General features: G+C 61.7%; 2 protein-coding genes across 6 annotated transcripts in view; both read right to left on the bottom strand.

The window, feature by feature from the left end:
• Positions 1-544, bottom strand: part of MDK (midkine (neurite growth-promoting factor 2)) — a 3,032-nt gene extending 2,488 nt beyond the window's left edge. For 2 of the 3 annotated variants that reach the window (XM_011963307.1, XM_011963308.1), the window contains exon 1: positions 125-544. In XM_011963307.1, coding sequence (XP_011818697.1) covers positions 125-396 — 272 coding nt within the window. In that variant the 5' untranslated portion in view covers positions 397-544. Of the gene's footprint in view, positions 1-23 lie in introns of all 3 variants that reach the window. The other variant, XM_011963310.1, reaches the window with a different exon arrangement.
• Positions 545-734: 190 nt separating this feature from the next.
• The window catches only part of DGKZ (diacylglycerol kinase, zeta), a 37,573-nt gene continuing 17,971 nt past the window's right edge, over positions 735-20,336 (bottom strand). The window contains exons 1-32 of one of the 3 annotated variants that reach the window (XM_011963305.1): positions 19,253-19,376; positions 14,073-14,816; positions 13,658-13,766; positions 13,307-13,402; positions 12,973-13,047; positions 11,475-11,531; positions 11,009-11,077; positions 9,649-9,720; positions 9,430-9,546; positions 9,258-9,329; positions 8,863-8,958; positions 8,525-8,607; positions 8,358-8,418; positions 8,151-8,264; positions 7,934-8,074; positions 7,025-7,103; positions 6,819-6,874; positions 6,607-6,669; positions 6,440-6,513; positions 6,232-6,343; positions 5,651-5,850; positions 5,332-5,432; positions 5,138-5,217; positions 4,887-4,956; positions 4,720-4,760; positions 4,078-4,217; positions 3,051-3,082; positions 2,782-2,825; positions 2,176-2,296; positions 2,050-2,083; positions 1,718-1,817; positions 735-1,457 (exon numbers count right to left, since the gene is read on the bottom strand). In XM_011963305.1, coding sequence (XP_011818695.1) covers positions 1,341-1,457; positions 1,718-1,817; positions 2,050-2,083; positions 2,176-2,296; positions 2,782-2,825; positions 3,051-3,082; positions 4,078-4,217; positions 4,720-4,760; positions 4,887-4,956; positions 5,138-5,217; positions 5,332-5,432; positions 5,651-5,850; positions 6,232-6,343; positions 6,440-6,513; positions 6,607-6,669; positions 6,819-6,874; positions 7,025-7,103; positions 7,934-8,074; positions 8,151-8,264; positions 8,358-8,418; positions 8,525-8,607; positions 8,863-8,958; positions 9,258-9,329; positions 9,430-9,546; positions 9,649-9,720; positions 11,009-11,077; positions 11,475-11,531; positions 12,973-13,047; positions 13,307-13,402; positions 13,658-13,766; positions 14,073-14,803 — 3,357 coding nt within the window. In that variant the 5' untranslated portion in view covers positions 14,804-14,816; positions 19,253-19,376 and the 3' untranslated portion in view covers positions 735-1,340. Of the gene's footprint in view, positions 1,458-1,717; positions 1,818-2,049; positions 2,084-2,175; positions 2,297-2,781; positions 2,826-3,050; positions 3,083-4,077; positions 4,218-4,719; positions 4,761-4,886; positions 4,957-5,137; positions 5,218-5,331; positions 5,433-5,650; positions 5,851-6,231; positions 6,344-6,439; positions 6,514-6,606; positions 6,670-6,818; positions 6,875-7,024; positions 7,104-7,933; positions 8,075-8,150; positions 8,265-8,357; positions 8,419-8,524; positions 8,608-8,862; positions 8,959-9,257; positions 9,330-9,429; positions 9,547-9,648; positions 9,721-11,008; positions 11,078-11,474; positions 11,532-12,972; positions 13,051-13,306; positions 13,403-13,657; positions 13,767-14,072; positions 14,817-19,252; positions 19,377-20,336 lie in introns of those variants that run through there. The other 2 variants (XM_011963304.1, XM_011963306.1) reach the window with 2 other exon arrangements.

Genomic DNA, 20,336 nt, shown 5'->3' with positions numbered 1-20,336 from the left:
TCTCAGGCCCCGGCTTCCCTTGCCTGCCGCGGAGCCCCCGCGCCTGTATAACGAGCCGGGCCCGCTCCCCTCCACGGCCGGCTCAGCCCTCGCGCCCTGCTGGCTACTGGGGAGGGGGCGCCACCTGGGGCCGTTTCCGCGGGTGGGCAGGGAGGCGCTCTGCTGTGCTGAGGGGAGTCTGGGACTCGGACCCCCAGAGAAAGTCACGGGTGCGGTCACCCAGTGCCTTTCCGGGAGCACAGGCATGAGGGACGGCGAGTGGGGGTCCTGGGGGAGGAGCCCGCAGACCTGGATTTGGTGAAACTTGGCGCTGACAGGAGCCGTCTGAGAAGTTCCAGACCTGGCCACAGCGGCGGCTCCAACTGCCCACCCCCTCTGACCCCGGGCCTGCGACATTGCCTCGCCCGGTTCCCCCAAACCGGGAGAGCCCCCGAGGCCTGGGGGAGGGGCTTGCTCAAGGCCACAGGGCAAATGGGCCACAGAGCCCGGGCTCGCCCCCGCCCCACCCCTTTCACTTTCATTGTTGTTCCCCCCGGGAAGCGGGAAGCCGGAGGGATCGAGCGCGGCCGCCGGGCAGAGGTCAGGAACCGGGCAGGCCCTGAGACCCACCCCCAAACGGGAGCCGGGGACCCGGGAAGGTGCTGTCTAAAGCATCCAGTCCCCCACCCTGAGGACAACCCCGCAGCCCCCGCTTTTTGTTAGACCTCCTCCGCAAAAGAAGAAAAGCAGAAAAGAAAAAAAATCCACTTTACTGAGTCACACCCAGCTGTAAACATGTCACCGTAGGAGTCCCGCCCCCCACCCCCAGGCCGCACAGTCCGCGATGAAATGACGGGGGAGCGGGGAGGGTCGCCGGAGCGGGTGCCAAGCAGGGCAGGGCGGGCAAGTGCAGCAGGCGCTGAGTTTCCGGGAGGAAGCCCGGGGGAGGTGGGGTGGGGCAAGAGCGGGGGCTGGGGGCCCGGCCGAAGACCAGGGGGCCCAGGAAGGCTCTTTCCGAAGGCCTCCCTCTCTCTCCAGCCCCTCCACTCCTCGGAGGGCATCTGCTGCGGCCAGGGAGTGCCCTGACCCAGAACCCCCGCCCCCACCAAAGGCATGTCCAACCCAGCCGTGTCCTGTTCCCCTGTGAGCCTCCGGGTCCGTCGGGGGCCGCAGGGGGACAGGTGAGGTCCCCAGCTCCTGAATCCAGCCCTAGGTTTGGGCGGCTCCTTAGGGCGCGGCACGGGGCTCTTTCCCTGGGGCCTGGGTCCCCCCGTGGCCGTCCCACTGGAATGTGGCAGTGAGGTGGGCAAGGAGGGCGCTCGTCCCCTGGCCGCATTGTCCCTCCTGCTGCGGGCAGCCCGCTACACAGCCGTCTCCTGGTCCTCCCGCTGGATCATCTGGTAGTGCTGCCGGTTCTCCAGGTAGGCGGCCAGCTCGGTGTCCTGAGCCTTCTCAGCCCGCTGCCGGGGAGTGTCTCCCTGGAGGAGCGGGGAGCTGCGATCAGCAGGGCCAGAGGCAGGCCTACCCCCTAGCAGGCTGAGAGGCAGGGGCTCTACCTCCCTGTGGCATGGTCGGGAGGGAAGCCTCTCTGCCCACCAGCTCCTCCCCTGCTGGCTCAGGTTTCTCAGGGTCTGGACTGTGTCTTCCCAGAGACAGCCCCTAGCCCCAGCTCCCCTCTAGGACCTTGGGAAAGGTTTGGTTGGTGCCCGCGTGGGCTCCCTGCCCGCCGTCTGCTCACCTGCTGGTCTGTCTTCATGAGCGAGGCCCCGGCCTCCACGATGTAGTGGCAGATGGTGCGCTGGCCCAGGGCCGCTGCCTGGTGCAAACAGGTCTCCCCGCTGGGGGAGCAGGGGCTGGCTGTGTACCCCATCCCGGCCCCTGATCCACCCATCTGTCTCCCAAGGGCCATCAGAAAGGCCACGAAGTTCGGGGCTCTGGGGCAATAGGGGTGGCCCAGGGGATGACAGATGTGGCCAGGAAGTTTATGGGCTCTGACCTGACAAAATGGGAGGGGGGAGGAAAAGGGTGGTTTCTGGGGTGACCAGGGTCCTGCACTGCCCAGATACTCACTTTTCCTCCACGGCATCAAGGATCTCGGCGGGGGCTGGAGAAGGGGAGAGGCTGGTCAGAGAGGCCTGACAGCCCCTCTTCCCTCCCACCTTGGCCCCAGGCCCTGGGCTCCATCGCCCGGCTCACCGTGGTCCAGCAGGTAGCGGACCACATCCTTGCTGCCAGTGCTGACTGCATGGTGCAGGAGCGTGCGGCTCTGCTCGTCTCGGTGCATGAGGTCGCCCCCAGCTCGGTGCAGCTCCTGGAGCTGAGGGCAGGAGGCATGGCAGGGCAGGGCCTCCTGGGGCCACCCCTCCTTCCCCCAGATCACACGCTGGCCCACAGCCGGGTACACCAGCACAGGCCTGAAATGAGTGCGCTCATACATCTTACTCCCAAGTTGCCTCTGTGGGTCTCTCTGGAGCACCAGAGGGGCCTCTCACCCCACAGCCTGTGGGCTCCCTGGCAGCATTGGTGACCAAGCCCTGGAGCAGTGCTTCCTCTGACCTGCTCCTTTCTAAGCACCAGGGACGGGTGGACTGAGCTAGGAAGCCCCTGCTAGGAGCCATCGATTGTGGCCTAGACAGAGACAGGGCGAGGTGGAATGGGAGGATCACTGGAGATCCCACAGAGGGCCAGAGGATGACAGATGACAGCACCTGAGCAGGTCAGCTCTTGGCTCAACCCAGAGGCCTTGCTCCCCAGGACCTGAGGGAGCTGCTGGGGGAAGGAACTGGAGCCTGGAGCTAGTACCTTACAGAAGTCGTTCCTCTTGGCAGCCTCAATCAGCTCTTCACCTGCACGGAACACCTGCCCGTTACTCTGCAGTCGGGGGCCTGGGCTTGGGTTGGTGTTTCAGTGGACAGGACTGTGCCTGTCGGGCATGTGCGCCCAGGGCTGGGTTGGTGTGTGAAGCTCGAAGGCTGTTTGTGTAAGGCTGTGTCTGGGCCCTATCCCCACCCCACTGAGTCTCCTGCCCCCAACCAGGCAGAAAGGAGGGGCCCCAGAGGGAGAGGCCTCACCTTCAGGGGGTGCGGCATCCCCTGGCAGCGACCTGCAACAGAGCATGATGTGCTGTGACCAGCTACGGCACAGGCCGGCAGGTCACCCTCCCCAGCCCAACTGGGGGCATCTTCATCCTTTCCACTGTTTATTGAGGGCCTGCTACACACCAAGCACTATTCCGGGTACTGGGGATACAGCAGGGAAACGAGGCAGAGGAAGCCCTTGCCCTCACGGAGCTTACATTCTAGTTCAGGGATGCAAACAAGTCAAATAAATAAGGAGTTCTGAGAGCAGGCGTGCTCTGAAGAATTCAGAACAGGTGGTGTGGCACCCCTGCAGAAGGGGTCCTAGGAGTAACCTCTCCAAGGAGGAAACCGCCAAGCTGAGATTCGAGTGGGATGGGGGTGGGGGAGCTCTGGAAAGATGAGGGAAGAGCTGGAGGCAGTGATGACGGAAGTCCAGTGGTGGCAAAAACCTGAGGCCTCAAAGAACCAAGAGAAGAGAGTGGGGCAGGACCGTGGAGGTGAATGCAGGGAGGGGGCTGGGAGCCCAGTGCAATGACCGGGGGCCTGGGGAGAACCTGAGTTCAAAGGGATGCTGAGAAAGAAGCTTCTAGGCAGGGGAATGGCCTGGTATGCTTTGCATTTTCAGTTGACCGTGGTGTGGAGATGGAGGTGGGAGGGCACGAATGGCTGCAGGGATATAAGAGCTGAGGGCCAGGGTGTGGCATGGCAGCCCTGGTGCCAGACAGGCTGGTGGCAGTGCGGATTGGGGGGAGTGCTCAGGTGGTGGGGCAGGGGGCCGCCAGGACTGGCTGAAGGATGAGGTCCAGAAGAGGTAGAAGTCAGGGAGGGAGCCCAGGTGGACATGAGGCTGCTTCCCTAGGGAACTGCAGGGCGGAAGGCGTCAGGTGGGCTTTGGCCAGGTTCAGGTTGACACCATTTAGTCAACTGGTGGAGGGACTGGAAGCAGGGATTCCGGAGTCATCGGCTTACAGGTGGGACTGAAAGCCAGGGGCTGGAGGAACAGGACACCAGGACTCACCGGGGCGTGGGTGAGCAGGGTGAGGTGGGGAGAGGGGAAGTGGGGGTTGGGAGGTCAGGCCGGGCCGATGCCCCCAGCAGCTCAGGGTCCAGGATATAAATCTCATCCTGTGCGATCTCAGTCACATAGTTGAGGTGCTCCTGTGGGGGGGAGGTCAGGGCAGGAGGTCAGGGCACCTGACGGTGGGGGCCGAGGGGCAGCAAGGCTGGCAGACCTGCAGAAGCCTCTGCTGTGAGCACAAACACCGAAAGGAGGTGGCCAGGCAAGGGGCCCTGCCTGTCCCTCTCCCACTCCTTCCCGTTCCTGATGCCTCCTCCGACTGCCCAGCCTTTACCATTGAGCTGGCACCTGGCCAGAGTGCCTTTGCTTCTATGTCTCCCTAGATGGCTCTGCGCTTCCAGGCCCTCCTGCCCACCCAGCCTTTGCCAGGTGCCCGGCTGCCTTTCTGGCTGGCACACACTGTACTCTCCAGTGTGGAGGGCAGGGCCGCAACCCAGTCTGTGCACACACAAGTGTGAAAGCCCTCAGAGGCATGAGGACAGAGGTGAGCCCATCAAGGGAGCTCACAGGGAAGGCATCCCAGGAGAGGCGACCCTGGGGCCCGGAACCAGCTGTGGCTGGAGCAGGCCTGCAATCGCTCACCTGGGCTCGGTCGATCCTGTAGAAGCGGCTGGCAGTGGTGGCTGTGGGAGAGAGGGCAGCTGAGGATCAGGGAGTGCCATGTCCAGGCCCAGGTCCTCTGCTGCCCCCACCTGGGTTCCCCTAGGGAGGGGACAGGAAACAGCCTGGCACTCTGGGAGTAGACTCACCGTCCAGGAAGCACCACTTGGGGGACAGTTTCTGGCATGTCGGGGACTTGGCTCCAGCACCATCGGGCTCCTGTTGAGAGAAGAAAAGGCCAGGCTGGGATAGAGTGGGGGCCAGGGAGGGAAGGGAACTTGGAGTAGGGGTAACCAGCACAGAGGAGGCTCTGCAGGGCGAGCTCGCTGCGGGAGGAAGAGGCACGTCTTCACTTCTCGCCACCCTCTTGGTGGGCACCTGGGGAAGCCCCACCCCTTACCTGCTGCAGTCTCTCGATGTGGGCGCGGCAGAGCTCTAGGTCACTGTCTCCTGGGACCACCACAGTGCCCAGCGGCACGGCTGGAGGACAGAGCACCTGTCAGCAGCTGGCCGCATCCCACAGCCCTGCCCAAGGGGGCCCCGGCTGCCTCAGCCCCTCCTGGCCACCCTGCCAGACCACCCCACCACACTCACAGGCCTCCTTGAGCTGCTCCTTGTCGTAGTGCAAGGCCTCGTAGTCGTGCATGCTGACGCGACTCACCTGGATGCGCAGCTGCTCAGGCACCGGCTGCTGGCTGTCGGGCAGGGCCGGCAAGCGGGGGCTCAGCAAGGGCCCTGCCTCGGTGCCACCCTCGGCCTGGCACCAAACCACGTGCCGAGAGAAGGTCCCGCCCCACTCCAACACCCCTAGGGCAGAGGGACAGTCAGCCCCTTTTACAGATTGGGAAACCAAGGCCCAGAGAGGGCAGGCTCTGGCCTCGGCGCCCAGCGCACGTGGCGGGGTGGGACGTACTCGCTGTGCAGGGGGGCGGCGCTCCGCCGTTTGGCTTTCTGCACCATGGTGGCCTGGTTGCGCAGGGCGATGCGGATGCGTGAGGCTGCAAGCTTGCAGGGCTCGCCGTCCACCTGCACCGGGATGGCCTTGGACGTGGTGAGCACCACCTCACGGCACTGTGTGAGCCGCTCGCCATGCCCGCCCACCTGCAGCGCAGCCTGTGGACACGGGAAGCTCGGGTCAGATGGCACCAGGGCTGGGGGTGGCGGGCCCCAGGCTCTGCTTCTTCCGAAGCAGAAGCTCTAGCCAGAGAACAAAGGTGAGAGTGACCCCTGGTCAGAGGGCAGAGGGGAGGGCAAGACCCCAGGTGAGGAGGGGAGGGGGCAGAGGCAATGAGGGTGACTCCTCAGTCAGAGTGGGGAGCGAAGGTATCCCGAGGCATAGCCAGGAGGGGGGTGGGTGCCGCTCCCGAGCCAGAGGAACAAGACGAAGGAAGGTGAGGATGAACTAGGCCGCCGTGGCCCATGGAGGCGAGTGTGGATGACCCCTTCCGCCTTTGGGCTGCGCTCCCAGGCACCATGGGCCCAGCGCCCACTCACCAAGGACGTCATGGTGAAGCCAATGACCTCGAGGTAGCCGTCGTCATGCCGCTGGGGCTCAAAGTCGTGGTGCTCCCCAGGGTGGCCCCAGGGCATGGTGCCTGCACAGTACCTGCACGGGCGGGAGATGACACGGGCCTCACAACACAGTCTCTACAGGAGAGGCCAGCAGGGCCCCATTCCCCCACCCCAGGAGGCCCCTCCTCACCTGGGGATGTTCAGGAAAACAACACACTGGGGTTTCAGGTCCTGGATCTTAGGAGTCAAGTCTGTTCCATCACACTAGAGGCGGGCGGGGAGGGTGTTGAGGTGCATATGCCAGGTGGCCTCCCTCCCTTCCGACCCGCCTACCTGCGGCAGCCTGGCCCCACTCACCACCACTCGAATGTGCTTGGCCAGGTCCTTGGAGCTGCCCATCAGGAAGTCGGAGAAGGCTGTCTGTGGGAGACAGAGAGCGTCACCATCTGCTGACAGAGATCTTTCCTTACCAGCACCGGCAGGGCTCCTGGGGCCTGGTGGACACAGGTGGGCAGGGGCTCGGGTGGCAGAAGAGCTGGGCACAGGCGGGGGGGTGCAGACCCACTCACCCCAGCGTAGAACATCTTATTCCGAAAGCGGCTGTTGAATTTCTCTGGGTTGGCCTCTGGGCGGAGACAAGCAGGGGGGCCAGTGAGTCACCCCAGCCTGCCCAGGTAGGGTTGGGGGAGGGCTGGCATGGATGCCTTCACTGGCAGGAGCAGGGTCTGACCCTCCTGTGCCCACCCTGCCCTGGCCTCAGTGGGAGGCTGCCAACCTCGAGACTCGTGGAACTCCAGGGTGACATGGGCGTCAAAGCCCAGGCTGAAGTAGTTGTTGAAGACATCCAGGGGCAACTGGAAAAAGGTCAAGGGACCAAAATGAGGGCTGGGCCTCACAGATGTCCCCACTCCAGGGGCCTTGTGTGGCCGAGCCAGCTCAGCCCATCTGTTCACAGGTCTTCCCTGGGCAGCAGTGTCTGCCAGGGCTCAGCCCAGCTCACCCGCCGTCAGGCGCAGCCCTGCTCTGCCTGCTGGCTCCTGGGGGATTTCCCTGCATGCCTGGCAGCATCTCTTCCCTGTCAGCTCCCCTAACACTTCTTCCTGACATGCCGTGTGGAACACGACAGTGGAGGTTGGTTTTGCTCACTGCTGAGAGTAATGCCTGGCAGGTAGCACGCGCTCCGTGCATGTTTGTGGAATAAAGCAGCATCTTCTGACCAGGCGTGGTGGCTCATGCCTGTAATCCCAGCACTTTGGGAGGCCGAGGCAGATGGATCACCTGAGGTCAGGAGTTCAAAACCAGCCTGACCAACATGGTGAGACCCCATCTCTACTAAAAATACAAAAATTAGCCAGCTGTGGTGGCAGGTGCCTGTAGTCCCAGCTACTCAGGAGGCTGAGACAGGAGAACTGCTTGAACCTGGGAGGCAGAGGTTGCAGTGAGCTGAGATTGCACCACTGCACTCCAGCTTGGGCGACAGAGCAAGACTCAGACTAAAAAAAAAAAAAAAAAAAAAAACAGTATCTTGTGAGGCAAGTACTATTATTCCCATCATACAAGGAAGAAGTGGAAACTGGAGAAATGAAGAGACGCGCCCAAGATCCCAGAACCAGCAAGTGGGAAAGTGGGACCCAGTCCCCAGTGGCCCGCCCTGCCCTGCCCCGCCCCACCCTGGCCAACTTACCCGGTCAGTGGCGCCTTCATCTCGGTCCTCAGGCCCTGCCTCGGGGTTGGGCTGGGCGTGGAGGTCCCAGCGGTCCAGCTGTACCACGTTCCCCTCCTCCACGTGGGAGAGGATCTTGGACACAGGCTCATCTGTGTAGCCCTGAGGGAGGAGGCAGGGACTGAGCCCTCTGTGGCTGGAGAGGCCCCAGCTGCACCCCCCTCCTATGGGTGCTTACCCCACCCCAGTTGAGGGTTCGGGCCAAGTCGTTGCCAGTACCCAGGGGCAGGATGGCAACAGGGGGCGGCGGCTTCAGGCGTAGCTGGTCCAGGGTGGAGAGGATCCAGCCCACCTGGGGGAGGGAGAGCAGAGGCAGGTCAGGCCCACAGGGATCCCGGCTTCAGGCCCAGCCCTGGTGCTCGGCTGGCCCATGCAGGGAGCTCACCGTGCCGTCGCCCCCGCACGCCAGGATCCGCAGGTTGTGCACTTTGCGGTACATCTCCAGCCTGGGCTCATGGGAAGATGGCAGTGGGGTCAGGGGATGTGTGCTGTACCCCAGGAGTGAGGCAAGTTTCCCCCCACATCCCCCACAAAACCTTGGCAAGTACTTACGCCTCCTTGGGCCCTCCCTGGCTCAGGTCGAAGACTTGTCGGGGATTGAGATACCAGAGGAAAGACTGGATGATCTTTGCACCCTGGATGGTATGAGAGCCGAGAGACAGTCAGGCAGTGGTGGGATGAAGTGGGAGAAGCACAGGGAGAGCGGTGTGACTGTGGGAACCAGGGCCAATAAGGGGTGAGGGTTGGAGAAAGGACAGGATTTTCTCAGTATCCCTGGGAAAGAGGGATTGGGGCAGAAGCCAGAACAGGCTCTGGGAATAGCTGCTGGCAGACAGGCTGGACCCCAATCCCCACCCGAGCCCTCAGCTGAGAGGCAAGGCCACATTTACCTGGTTGCCCCCACTCTTGGGGTTCACAAACACCAGCAGGGGCTTCATGAGGGGGGAGGGGGTGGGTCTGATGATGAAGGGTCTCCAGCGGCCCTCCTGGGAGACAAGGCGAGAGCCTGTAAGCTCCTTCCTGTCCAGGACACCCTACCATCATCCTTAGCAGGCCCCCGGGTGACTCTGTCCCCCCTTCTGTACCCTCATGTACCACCTCTGGGCCAGATCTTACCAGGCCACAGAGCAGAAACTGGCATCTAATCCTGCCCTCCTCAGAGGCCCCAGAGCCCACACGGACCCCTGCCAGCTGGCAGCATTAGCCGGGGGTGGAAGGTCTGTACCCTGAGCAATAGACCCCTCTCTCCGGCTCCCCTGCAGCCTCTGCCCAGCCTGGGACTGACCTCAGGCCCTTTCTTGCTGGACTTCCTCTTGAAGGATGCCCTCTTCTTCTTCTTGCTTGCTTTCAGGGTATTCTGCAAGGGAAGCAGGGGCGTTGGTGACAAGGTGGGCAGGCTGGGGTGGCTGGCAGACCCCAAATACGTGGGGGGCATCAAGGATGCAGGAGGTACTCACCTGGGGCCTCCGCGCGCGGAGGATCCAGGTGGGCGGGATGACCACGGCCGCGTGGACCCCCAGAGAGCACGGCTCCTCAATCTGCTGCAGCATGAAGCAGGAGACCTTGCTGTGGTACTGAGGAGAGTGAGGGGTGGGGCTCAGCGGGACCGTGTTCGGACTCGGGGACCCAAACCCAGCAGTGCAGGGCATGGCCCTGGGGGCAGGGGCACCACTCACTGCCTGCTTGCACCATGAGCAGCTGATGGCCACAATCTCCTTGCTGTGGAAGGTGAACTTCTGCTGGAATCCCTGAGGGTAGACAGGACAGATGGGCACCAGGGCAGGCCTGGAGCAGCAGACCCAGTCCCTCTCCTGCTGCCAACCTCTATCCACCCAGACACAGGGCCTTGCTATGTTCCCAGGCTGGTCTCAAACTCCCAGGCTTAAGCAATCTGCCTCAGCCTCCCAAAAAACTGGGAACAACAGGCATGTGCCACCATGCCCAGCTTTGAACGCATTTTTTGTTTTTGTTTTGAGATGGAGTTTCGCTCGTTGCCCAGGCTGGAGTGCAGTGGCATGATCTCAGCTCACTACGACCTCCACCTTCCAGGTTCAAGCGATTCCCTCGTCCCAGCCTCCTGGGTGGCTGGGATTACAGGCGCCCACCACTATGCCCGGCTAATTTTTTCTATTTTTAGTAGAGATGGGGTTTCACCACGTTGGCGAGGCTGGTCTTGAATCTCCATCACCTCAGGTGATCCTCCCGCCTCAGCCTCCCAAAGTGCTGGGATTACAGGCGTGAGCCACCATGCCCAGTCTGAACACATTTTTTTAAATAAAAAATATATACATATAAAATAAGCCTGAAGAGCAGGACTGCTTAGCCAGGGACCCCTGACTGCCTGAAGTTACCTGTACAGCACCGTGTGCATACTGCAGGCTAACTCCTGCCTCACTCCGATTTTCCCTCCTTCCTACCCCCGAGGCCTGACCAGGCCCCCATGTGCTCTTAAAGAAATGTACTGCTGCTTCCGAGTACCTATCACATTCATTCCCTGTTCATCCCACAGGCTGTTATGAAAGGCCTGTAGTGGGCCAGGCGCTGAGAATCAGTGAAGTGAGCCTCTCCATCTTTGAGAGCCTGCACTTACTGAGGGAGGCGGGCAAGAAGCAAACAAGTAAGTGAACCAAACAACTGTGGACTGTGTTAGGCGGTCACCTGGAAAGCCTGGCTTCAAGCCACACTACCCTCAGGAGGGTGGGAAACCGCTGCCCAGCTTGGCGCTTGGCACACACGTATCCACCGAGTCACTGAATGAGTAAGTCTATACGATTCTCCAAATGGCCACGTGCAGCTTCAAAGCAGGCCAGGCGTGCCACGTCGGAAGAAAACTTTCCTCCCTGCTCTCCTGCTAAGCCCAGAGACCAAGAGCAGGCCAGGGTGCTTGGGGACTGAAGGCACTGCAGCCAGGCTGAGAGTCAGCCCTGGACTCTGCATGCCAGGGTGCGATCAGTTATGGGCAGGCCACATTGGCCACACAGCCTGGGCTCAGGCCCACAGGTGCAGGTGGTGATTTCCTCGGGCAGGGCCTCTCACCTTCCCACAGTGCCGACACTTGCCATCCTGGCGTCGTCTGTGTACCCAGTGGTGCCGTACAAAGGTTGGCTGGGGGAGAAGTGGAGAAATTTCACCAGGTGAGGGGTGGGTGGGGGCACAGCCCTGAGGACGGCCCACGTGGCTCAATACATCAAAGGTGGGGGCTGCAGGAATCTCTCTGCAGTCCTGCACATGAGTGGAGGAGGGGCTGAAGACTCTCTTCATGGCCCAGGGGAGGCTCAGAGTCAAAGGACAGCCGGAGAAGGCTGGGAAGCACCAAGAGGCACAAGCTGTGCCACCCCTTCCGCAGGCAGCGCTAGTTAGGCCTCTGCATGGCAGAACTCAGACCTCAGAGAGCAGCAGCCTAGAGGGAGCCGAGCCCCCTGGTGGCACTCCGGAGGCACTGCACAGAGGCCCATGCCAGAATCTTAGCGTGGCCCTGTCCCTGAGCACCCTGGACACTTACCTCGCGCACGTTCCTGGAGCCTGATTCACGGAAGGACGGCTTACAGCGGAAATTTATCTGTGAAACACAGCAGTGACCACCAAAATGTCAGAACCTTCCTTCGGGGTCAGGTATATGGTCACTTCCTCCAGGACAACCCAGAGTCATCCTCAAAAGGTGGGGATACCCCCATATCATCCCGAGAGTCCTTGAAACACGAGATACCTCCTGTGAGAAGCCCTCCTGCCTCTCTGCCTCCTCCTCACTAGCCAGAGGGATCTTTCCTTCTTCCACCCAGTGCCCAGGATGAGGGGGAGGTTGGGAGCTTTGGGTTCATCTCCCCAACTAACATGGGACCATGTTTGCTCATCGTTCTCTTTTTTTTGAGACAATTTCACTCTGCTGCCCAGGCTGGAGTGCAGTGGTGCAATCTCGGCTCACTGCAACCTACACCTCTCGAGTAGCTGGGATTACAGGTGTACGCCACCACGCCTGGCTACTTTTTGTAATTTTTAGTAGAGATGGGGTTTCACCATGCTGGTCTCAAACTCCTGACCTCAGGGTGATCCACCTACCTTGGCCTCCCAAAGTGCTGGGATTACGGGCGTGAGCCACTGCGCTCGGCTGCATCCTTTTCTTCCTTGCCCTCTGGCACTCACTACCTGGGCACATGCAGCCAGCCAAACTCGAAACACTGCACTCCAGCCTGGGTTCTCGCATGCAGACTTGAGCTGCCTGGCCCCTGGAGACCTTTAGCTAATCTGTGGAACCCTAGCTCGATTTCCACCTTAGATGATGAGTGTACAGTGCTTGGGGCTGCATTTCTATTTCCTTTCCCATAACTGTCCCTACTTCAGCCTTATTAGAGGTATAAGGAAGTCTCACTTTACAATTCAGGGGCTGGGGAAAGCAGCCCGTGTGAGCCTGCCTGAGCCACTCCTGGTCTTACAGTCTCTCTCGTATGCTGGCCTGGGTTTCTGCAGGCTGGGGAGCCCTGCCCCTCCACGCAAACCCTTCTGCCCCTGGCCTTGACCCACCTGTCCAGTGCTGCCTCTACTTCCCTCTAGAAGCACAGTGCCCGGACATGCCCCCAGATGCAAATGCACAGTGGACAATGGCCCTTGGAGAAAGGTCTCCACAGAGGCGGGGTGTAGGGGATCCCCCCAGCCACAGCTGAGTTATGAAGCTTCAATGAAGCAAATCAATGGCCTCTTCTAAGCGCTGGTTTGGACATGGGAAATGGTACAAGGGCCACCATTCGTCAATTCATTCCACTGAGTGATATTCAACAAACCCACTAGCTGCCAGGTTTGTTCCAGGCAGTGGGGATACAGCAGCTATCAGCGAGAAGCCAGGATTCGAACGCAGTCATTTGGCTCCAGGGTCCTTGACTCTTCACCCCCGAGGGCTGGGTCGCTCCTGGCAGGCCATGTTTGTATAATGTGTGGGTGTGTGGGTGTGCTGAAAGGGCCTCAGCACCCAAAGGGCAGGGGCGGGCAAAGCTGAGCTACCCACCCACCTTCTCCAGCTGCTCGATGCAGGGCGTGTGCACCACAATCTTGCAGGCTGCGCACTTTCTTCGAGACACTGACTTCTGCTGCAGGACAGGAAAAGAGGGCCCCTGAGGCACCAGGTAAGTCTATCTCGGAGGCTGCCTGCCTCAGCACAGCTGCCCTCTGTGTGCACTGGGAAGCCCCAGTCCTGGCGTCCAGACAAAGCCCCTGCACCCCTCACCATCCTGGGGCGACCCACAGCAGGGGTGCTAGGGAGCGGGCTTGATCCCACCTTCCCGGAAAAAGGCAGCGGCTGTTGGCTCCACCAGCAGGGGGCAGCGTGCCCCAGCAAGCACTCACCAGCATCCTGGCTACACAGTACTGCTCCCCAACGTAGCAGAAGTCCCCCGACACGTTGGTCTCGAACCAGATGTGCTCCCCATATGTCGCTGACTCCTAGCCATGGGATGGGCTTACTCAGCGCATGCTGGCCGCCCAGCCCTCCCTCCCTCCCATCAGCCCTTGCCCACCCGCCCTCTCCCAAGACAAACCCACTCCAGCGCCCTGATCAGCCCTGCTCTGTTCCGTCTGCCCCACTGTCCCAACCCTTCCAGGCTTGGCTCTCCCAGCTGCCTGGAGTGCCTCCACCCTCCAACTGCACCTTGGCCAAGAGCCAGCGGGGCTGGGCCCCATGGGTGTTCAGGCACTCACGCTCCAGTCCACCGTGCTCCGGATCTGCCGCTCTGACTCGCTGCACGGGGCCCCAGGGGTGGGCGGAGGGGGGGCCAGGTGCTGGAGGCCCGACTTGGTGATGGCTTTCCTACAGAGGAGAAGACAGCTGAGGAGGGGGCTGAGCACTTACTGACCCTACTTCCTCCCACCTCCTGGGGCCTCTGCCCTCTCCATGACCTCGGCAACAGGGAGGGCGGAGGAGCCTCCCAGCAGCCCCAGAGACTAAGAGGCTCCCTGCAGGAGACGTGGCCTTTTGGGGTACGCTGGCTTCAGAGCACTGCCCAGAGTGTTCCCAAGTGGGGAACCCTCACCCAGGCAGAGCTTCAAGGCCCTTGCCCAGGCCAGACCCACAGGAGGTCACACCGTTCGCCCTGCTGGCCACAGCTATACCTACGCGAGCAGGGCGCTCCAGGCCTGGGGTCCCGCCGCTTTGCGCCGTAGGGCTACCTGGCGCCTGCGGGACAGTGGACGCACATGGGTGGGCAGCACGGTGCTGGAGGTGGTGCCTGAGGCTCTTCGGCCCCCAGGGCCAGGGTGCTGGCCTGAGGGCCGCCGCTGGCTGAGGCGCCGATAGTAGCCGTGCAGGCCCCAGAGAGCGTGGTCATACACGGCATCCGCAGGGAGCAGGTGGGAGGAGGCTCGGCGCAGGTAGCGGGGCAGGGGCGACAGCGGCCTGGCGCCCTGGGGTGGGAATGGCCCTGGTGTCTTGGTGCCTGGCTGGACGGCGCTCCACGCCCCGGCTGCCACATCCTCCTGGACACCCTTCTCCTCCTCATTCATGCCCACAAGCCCGGTCAACAGCAGGGGTGCGCCAAGAAGTTGGGCCCCCACAGTGGTAGGCTGTGGAGTGGGCACCTTATCCACGATGAAGCGGGGGTTGCAGGAAGGGGGCACAGTGCTGGAGCGCCGGCGGCTGGAACCCCGGGCCCTCACCCCGCAGCTCAGGAGGCAGCCCTGGAGCTGGGTGCTGGAGCGGCGCCGCTGTGCCAGTGAGGAGGAGGCCTGCCCAGCAGGGGAGCGACGCCGGGCCTTGCCCGTGGGCAGCCCCACACCGCTGGGCCGCCGCTTCCCCTCTCCAGGGCCTGGCACCTTCCACTGGAAATGTCTCCTAAAGAAAGTCTCCATGGCAGGCGGGTGGCTGTTGGGCACAGAAACCGGGGACATCAGGAGCTGGACCAGGCCATGGTCTGTCCTGCGTCTGGGAGCCCATTCACAGCCTCTGCCCCATGAGGAGGGAAGCACCCCCGAGGGACGCAGGGGTCACTGCAGCCTCTGACCTCCATGTGAGGGTCCCAAGGGTGCTCAGGGGAGCCCAAGTTGATAGCTGTCGGGGCACTGACGCTCTCCCCGTTGCACCCTAGGGAGCCCTGGAGTTGTAGGTAGGTGGGTGCTTCAGGCTACCCCTTCTTCCCCCATCCAGGCACCAGAATCCACAGAGCCCTGGGCCTAAAGGCCTCCACCTGCCCCACCGGAAGCTGATGGAAAACAAAAAGAAAATGGGGAGTCGGTCTGTCTGGATGGACGGTGGGGCCCAGGGCAGGGCTTCCTACTCGCTGGGTCTTTGTTTTGCCACCAATATGGTTAGGTGTCTCCCCCGGGACATGGCACAAACCAAGCTATAACAAAATGAGGCTCTCTGCAAAGGAACTCAGTCCTGACAGGACCCTCAGAGTCTCTTGGCCCCGAGCCTCGGGGTCAGGCTGAAGGTGACTCCTGGAAATGGAGAGGGTCTAATGTGTAGCTCAGGGGAGACTAGGTCTCAGGGAACTGCAGAGTCGCTGTCTAGCTCACCCCAGGGAGGGGCTGCTCAGTCTTCCTTCACCCAGGGGGCCGTGACAATAGGCTTGGGCCAAAAGCAAAGCCTTCTGGATTCTGGGTGTGTGCGTACCTGTACGTCTGAGGCACTGATGGTAAGAACTTTCTGGTGCTCAACTGCTCTGTCTCACCTTTCTGAAGGGACAAAGTATGGATACCCCAGGGTGAAGCTGGGTGATGCTGGGAAACATTCTGATTCTGCTGGTGAGGGAGCCTGTGACTGGACATTCTTCTGCGGCCCTGATGCTGGATGCTCGGATACTCACAATTTCAAATGCTGCAGGGAGGCAGGAGCTGTGGGCATCATCCTGGCTCCCACCTGGACCTGGTCTCCCCGGACCCATCCTGAACTCATGCTCTGCTCCCTCCGCCAGCTCACCTCCGCCCTGCCTACCCTTCTTCACAGCCAGCATCGAGCTCCTGTGCCCTCACCTCTCCTAACATTAGGGGAAGGGCAGCCTGCCTGGCATGGATCAGGCTGGCAATGCCTCCAGGTACCTGAGGCTACCTGTGCCCCACAACAGGTGATCTCCTGGGCCCTGGTCCTTGTCCTGGTCCTGGGGAGAGACTGGTGGGGGATGCATCCTAGCCCTGGGCAATCACAGAGGTCAAGGTCACAGCCCTGGGACAGTGCTGCCTGGGGCTGACAGAAGCCCTGTGGTCCCCTGAAGGCTGGCATGAGTTAGGCATGGTGGGTGATGCCCTGGATGCACCGTGGACAGGAGGGAGGACGAAGGCAGAGATGATGGGTTGGAGGAGTCAGGCCCAGGCCACACGTCTAGCACCTTCTCCTTCCATACACCGCACTCTGATTTGCTACTGCCCTGCAGGTCTTGAGCAGCTTCAGGCCAGGTGCAGGGTGTTGAGGGAAGAGACGGACAGGGTGGAGGTGCCTAGGGAAGCAGAGTTCTGCACGGCTCAGCTCTTGGTCTCTGCCTGTTGGAGTCTGCAGCTGCCTCAGATGACAGGGAGGTCAGGGCAGTGCTCTTATGACCCCAAATGTGCCCCATTCAGAGCAGACCGCCTGGGCAGGAGGGAGCTGCAGGCGCAGGACGGCAGGCACGGGCGGAGAGCGCTGGGCCTCCCAAAATCACCAGTGTGACGGCTGCCATTTACCGAGCCCCTGTGTGTCAGGCACTGTGCTAAGCCCCTGGCAAACACTGAGATCATTTCATCAACCGTAACCCCAACGAACAGGTACTGCATCACACTGTTCCTGATGAGGAAGTTGACACAGAGGTGGCCTGCCTAGGGTCCCCGGCCAGTCAGTGTGGAGCCAGTGCTGGAGCCCAAGTCTACCTAATGGCAAAGCCTGCGCCCCAGAAATGGGGTGGGTTGCAGGGTCCTTCCTCCTGGAACATGAGGCTGGGATGGGGTAGGGAATAATAATGAACGCCTGCTATGTGACAGGCCCTGGGCTAAGTACTTTATCATCTCATGTGATCCTCACCACAGCCCTGTGAGGTAGGCAGGACCCACAGCTCCATTCTAGACACAGAGAAACTGAGGCTTCAAGAGGGCCAATAACATGCCACGGTCCCACGGCCAGTCAGCGGCAGAGTCGGGACCTGAACCCAGGTCTTCCCGACCTGGGACCTACTTTGTGTCGGGGAAGAGGAGCCTGAAGGCCCAGCTGCCCCCTGTCGTCAAGGCACTGGCCTGCCAGCCCTCCCCAGGGTGTCAGCTTTCCCCGCCCGCCTGGTCAGGCCGCCCTGTGACAGCTGCCCAGCCTGGAGGAGATTAGTCACCCGGACACACCGCCTGATGCTAGTGTCACCCAGAAAACAAAAGGCCACAGTCAGTGGGGGGAGGTGCCGCTGCAACCGTGGGCGGTGGTGAGGGCTGGGCCCAGCTTGCGGCCCCAGACCTGCACTGACAACAGGGACCAGGACCCCCTCGAGGGACAAGGGCAGCTGGCACGTGGTCCTGCGGTGCCCAGCTCCACACACTGCCAGGCAGCCCAGGTCCACATCTGTCCAGGAGTCTCCTCAGTGGCCGATGGTGCCGCCCCTCCCAGCAGAGTGGGGTGGGCAGGGCCGGCAGTGCTATGTGACTGTGTGCAAGTTGGCCCCTCCCGGGCCTCAGTTGCCCTGTCTGTCTGGGGAGACTGTCAGAGTGGCTGAGCTATTTTGCCACAGGCTCTCCTGCTGGGCACCCATGCCTCCGTGCTCCCATGCCCCTCCCCGCAGGCCTGTGCTTCCTGTTCCTCTGGTCTCCATAGAAACCTCTGTCCCTGGTCAGCAAGGGCCTGAACTCCTCACTTCCTATCTCTGCTGGGGTTTCTCCTGGGCCTTGTTGGAACCCGCCTTGGGCCTGGGCCTCTCCGATAGCACAGCTCTGCGTGACAGTGTCTTCTCACCTCGTGCTCTTGGTCACCTCCAACTCACCACACAGTACGTGCAAAGGTCACCCCGAGAGCTTCAACACCAAGAGCACAGCAAAATGGCTGCCCCTCGGTCTCCGGGTGGGGAGCCTGACACACCAACGGGGACAGGATGGGAAAGGACTCAGGGGACCCCATCAACCTCCGGCTCTGGGGCCTGACAAGGACAGGGCCTGGGAAAGGACAGAGGAAGTCAGGAGGCAAGACCAGTGGTGTCTGGCCGTGCACCCTTGCTAGACAGTGCCTGCAGCTGTGGGCAGCCGAGCTGCAGTGGCTGCCATGGGGGCGGGCAGGCCGGAGAGCTTCATCGGCTACTGCTACAGCAGTCAGGACACCCACCCTCCAGAGACCAGGCCATCTCACGCCTTATGCTAGTTTCAAGGGCGCTGGCATCCTGAATCTGCCATTGCCACCCTAAGGCTGATCTACTAACCTTTCTCAGCCTCAATTTTCTCATCTGCACAATGGAGCTCACACCATCTGGTTCAGAAGATTGGCATAAAGGAGGTCTGGATGCGATGACAGAGGGAGAGGCCTGGCGGTACCTGGCAGACAGCAGGGGCCTGGCAGGGCCTACACCCACCACAGACACCAGAGCATGTGATTGTGCCGCCTCCTGGGGTTTGTCTGCCCACAGTGAGGCCGGGAACCCAGAAAGGGAAGCAGGAGTGTCCAGGGTGGCCACCAGCCACCGCATGAGGAACAGAGCCAGCCGCAGGTGCCACCTGGGTATCTGCTCGTGTCGTGAGGAATGCACCCTCTGCACCCGGTACCAGGCCTGGCCTCCCGAGTTGCTCTCACAGGATACCCCATGGGACTGACCCAAAGTGCCCACTCCACACCCTGGGCAGGGCCTCGTCCGCCTTCTGCTCCGTGAAGGCTGGGCATGGTGCATGGCGACCCCACCTCCAGCAGCCCCAGAGCAAGGGCCTGCAGCTGCCTCCCCAGAACCCCCTCGGCTCTGCTCCCACAGTCCCTGGGTCGGAGGGAAGGAGGTGGGGAAGCTGGAAGGGAGGCCGGCCCCTCCCCAGTCAGCCTAGGGGCTGGGGAGGCAGGGTCCTCCCTTCCCAGGCTGCGACTCACCACAGGGATCCTGTCAAAAACAACAAACAAAATGTACCTCGGGGAGCAGGTGGGCCAGGCTGGACGGTAAGAAGGCGACCAGGCCAGTGAGTGTTTACTCGGCAGGGTCTGCCCTGGCTCAGCAAGAGCTTGGCGGGACCGTTTTCCATCAGCTCAGGAACCTGGCAGGGCAGGCCCCTTGCCTAGGGATGGTGGGGCCTGGGTCCACCCCGATCCAACCCTCCCCATACCCACCCAGCCAGATACAGAGGGAGGAAGCAGAAGGCAAGGAGGGGCTGGGGGCCCCTTTTGACCTGATCTGGAAGGCAGGGCGCAGGCGGGAGCAGGGCAAGCAGGAGGGAGCTGGGGTCCCCAATGCCGGGCTCTGGCTCCAGCTCCGGGCTGGCGGCCTCTGCTGAGCAAGTCCTAGTTTGGAGAGCGAGCGGCCGTGGCTGCTCCTCTGCCCCCTCCCCCTTGTCACCCTCCTCCTCGCAGCCTGAGACAGCCGTTATGAAAATAACCCGATTGGTAACCGAACGCACTTCCTCTCCCAGCGGCGGCTCCCGGCCCTGCAGCAGGCGGCGGGTGGGCGGGCGGGCACACTGCGCACGAGCATGCCTCCCAGCTCCTTTTCCCAAGGTCCCCAGAGTCAGGCTGGGTGACAGCCCAGTGGCCTGCCTTCCACCTGGCGCCCAGTACAGCCCAGCCCACGCCTCAGCTTGGGAACGAGGTCTAAGGAGAGAGAAGTGGGAGGGAGAAGTGGGAGCCAGGCCGTTTTAGAGAGGGGGCCCCCCACTAATGCCCCCTATTTAGCCACCTAATGCCTTCTCACGCCCACTGGACAGGTTTTCTGAGGTCTGGGGAAGCTAATCACGCCAGCTCCAGACAAAACAACCACAAAAATAAGTATCTGTGGCATGTTTCACAACTTACAAAGTACTTTTTCACCAGCATTACAGACAGGAGGCTGGTTTTTTTCCCTGTGCGGACGGCGTTACTGTCCCACTGAATAGATGGGGCACTCGAGGCTTGTGGAAGCTTGTGACTGCCCATGACTCAGAATTGGTTGAGCTGGGACTCCAGCTTCCCGTCTTCTGGCTCTGCCAAGTTAAAGAATGCCCAGAAGAGACCAGTCCATGTTACATGTATCCTGACCGGAATGCCACCCTCCCAGCTCCCAGTCCTGCCATGGCGCCCTAGGGTCTGGGGAGTGGCAGCTGTCCAACTGCCTGATTCTAAGACCTCTTTAAACTCTTTTTTTTTTTCCCTTTGAGATGGAGTCTTGCCCTCTCACCCAGGCTGCAGTGCAACGGCATCATCTTGGCTCACTGCAACCTCCGCCTCCCAGGTTCAGACGATTCTCCTGCCCCAGCTTCCCGAGTAGTTGGGATTACAGGC

This window comes from Colobus angolensis, unplaced genomic scaffold (genome assembly GCF_000951035.1).
Source record: "Colobus angolensis palliatus isolate OR3802 unplaced genomic scaffold, Cang.pa_1.0 Scaffold61, whole genome shotgun sequence".
NCBI classification, from domain to species: Eukaryota; Metazoa; Chordata; class Mammalia; order Primates; family Cercopithecidae; genus Colobus; species Colobus angolensis.
This window is presented reverse-complemented; position numbering and strand designations above follow the sequence as displayed.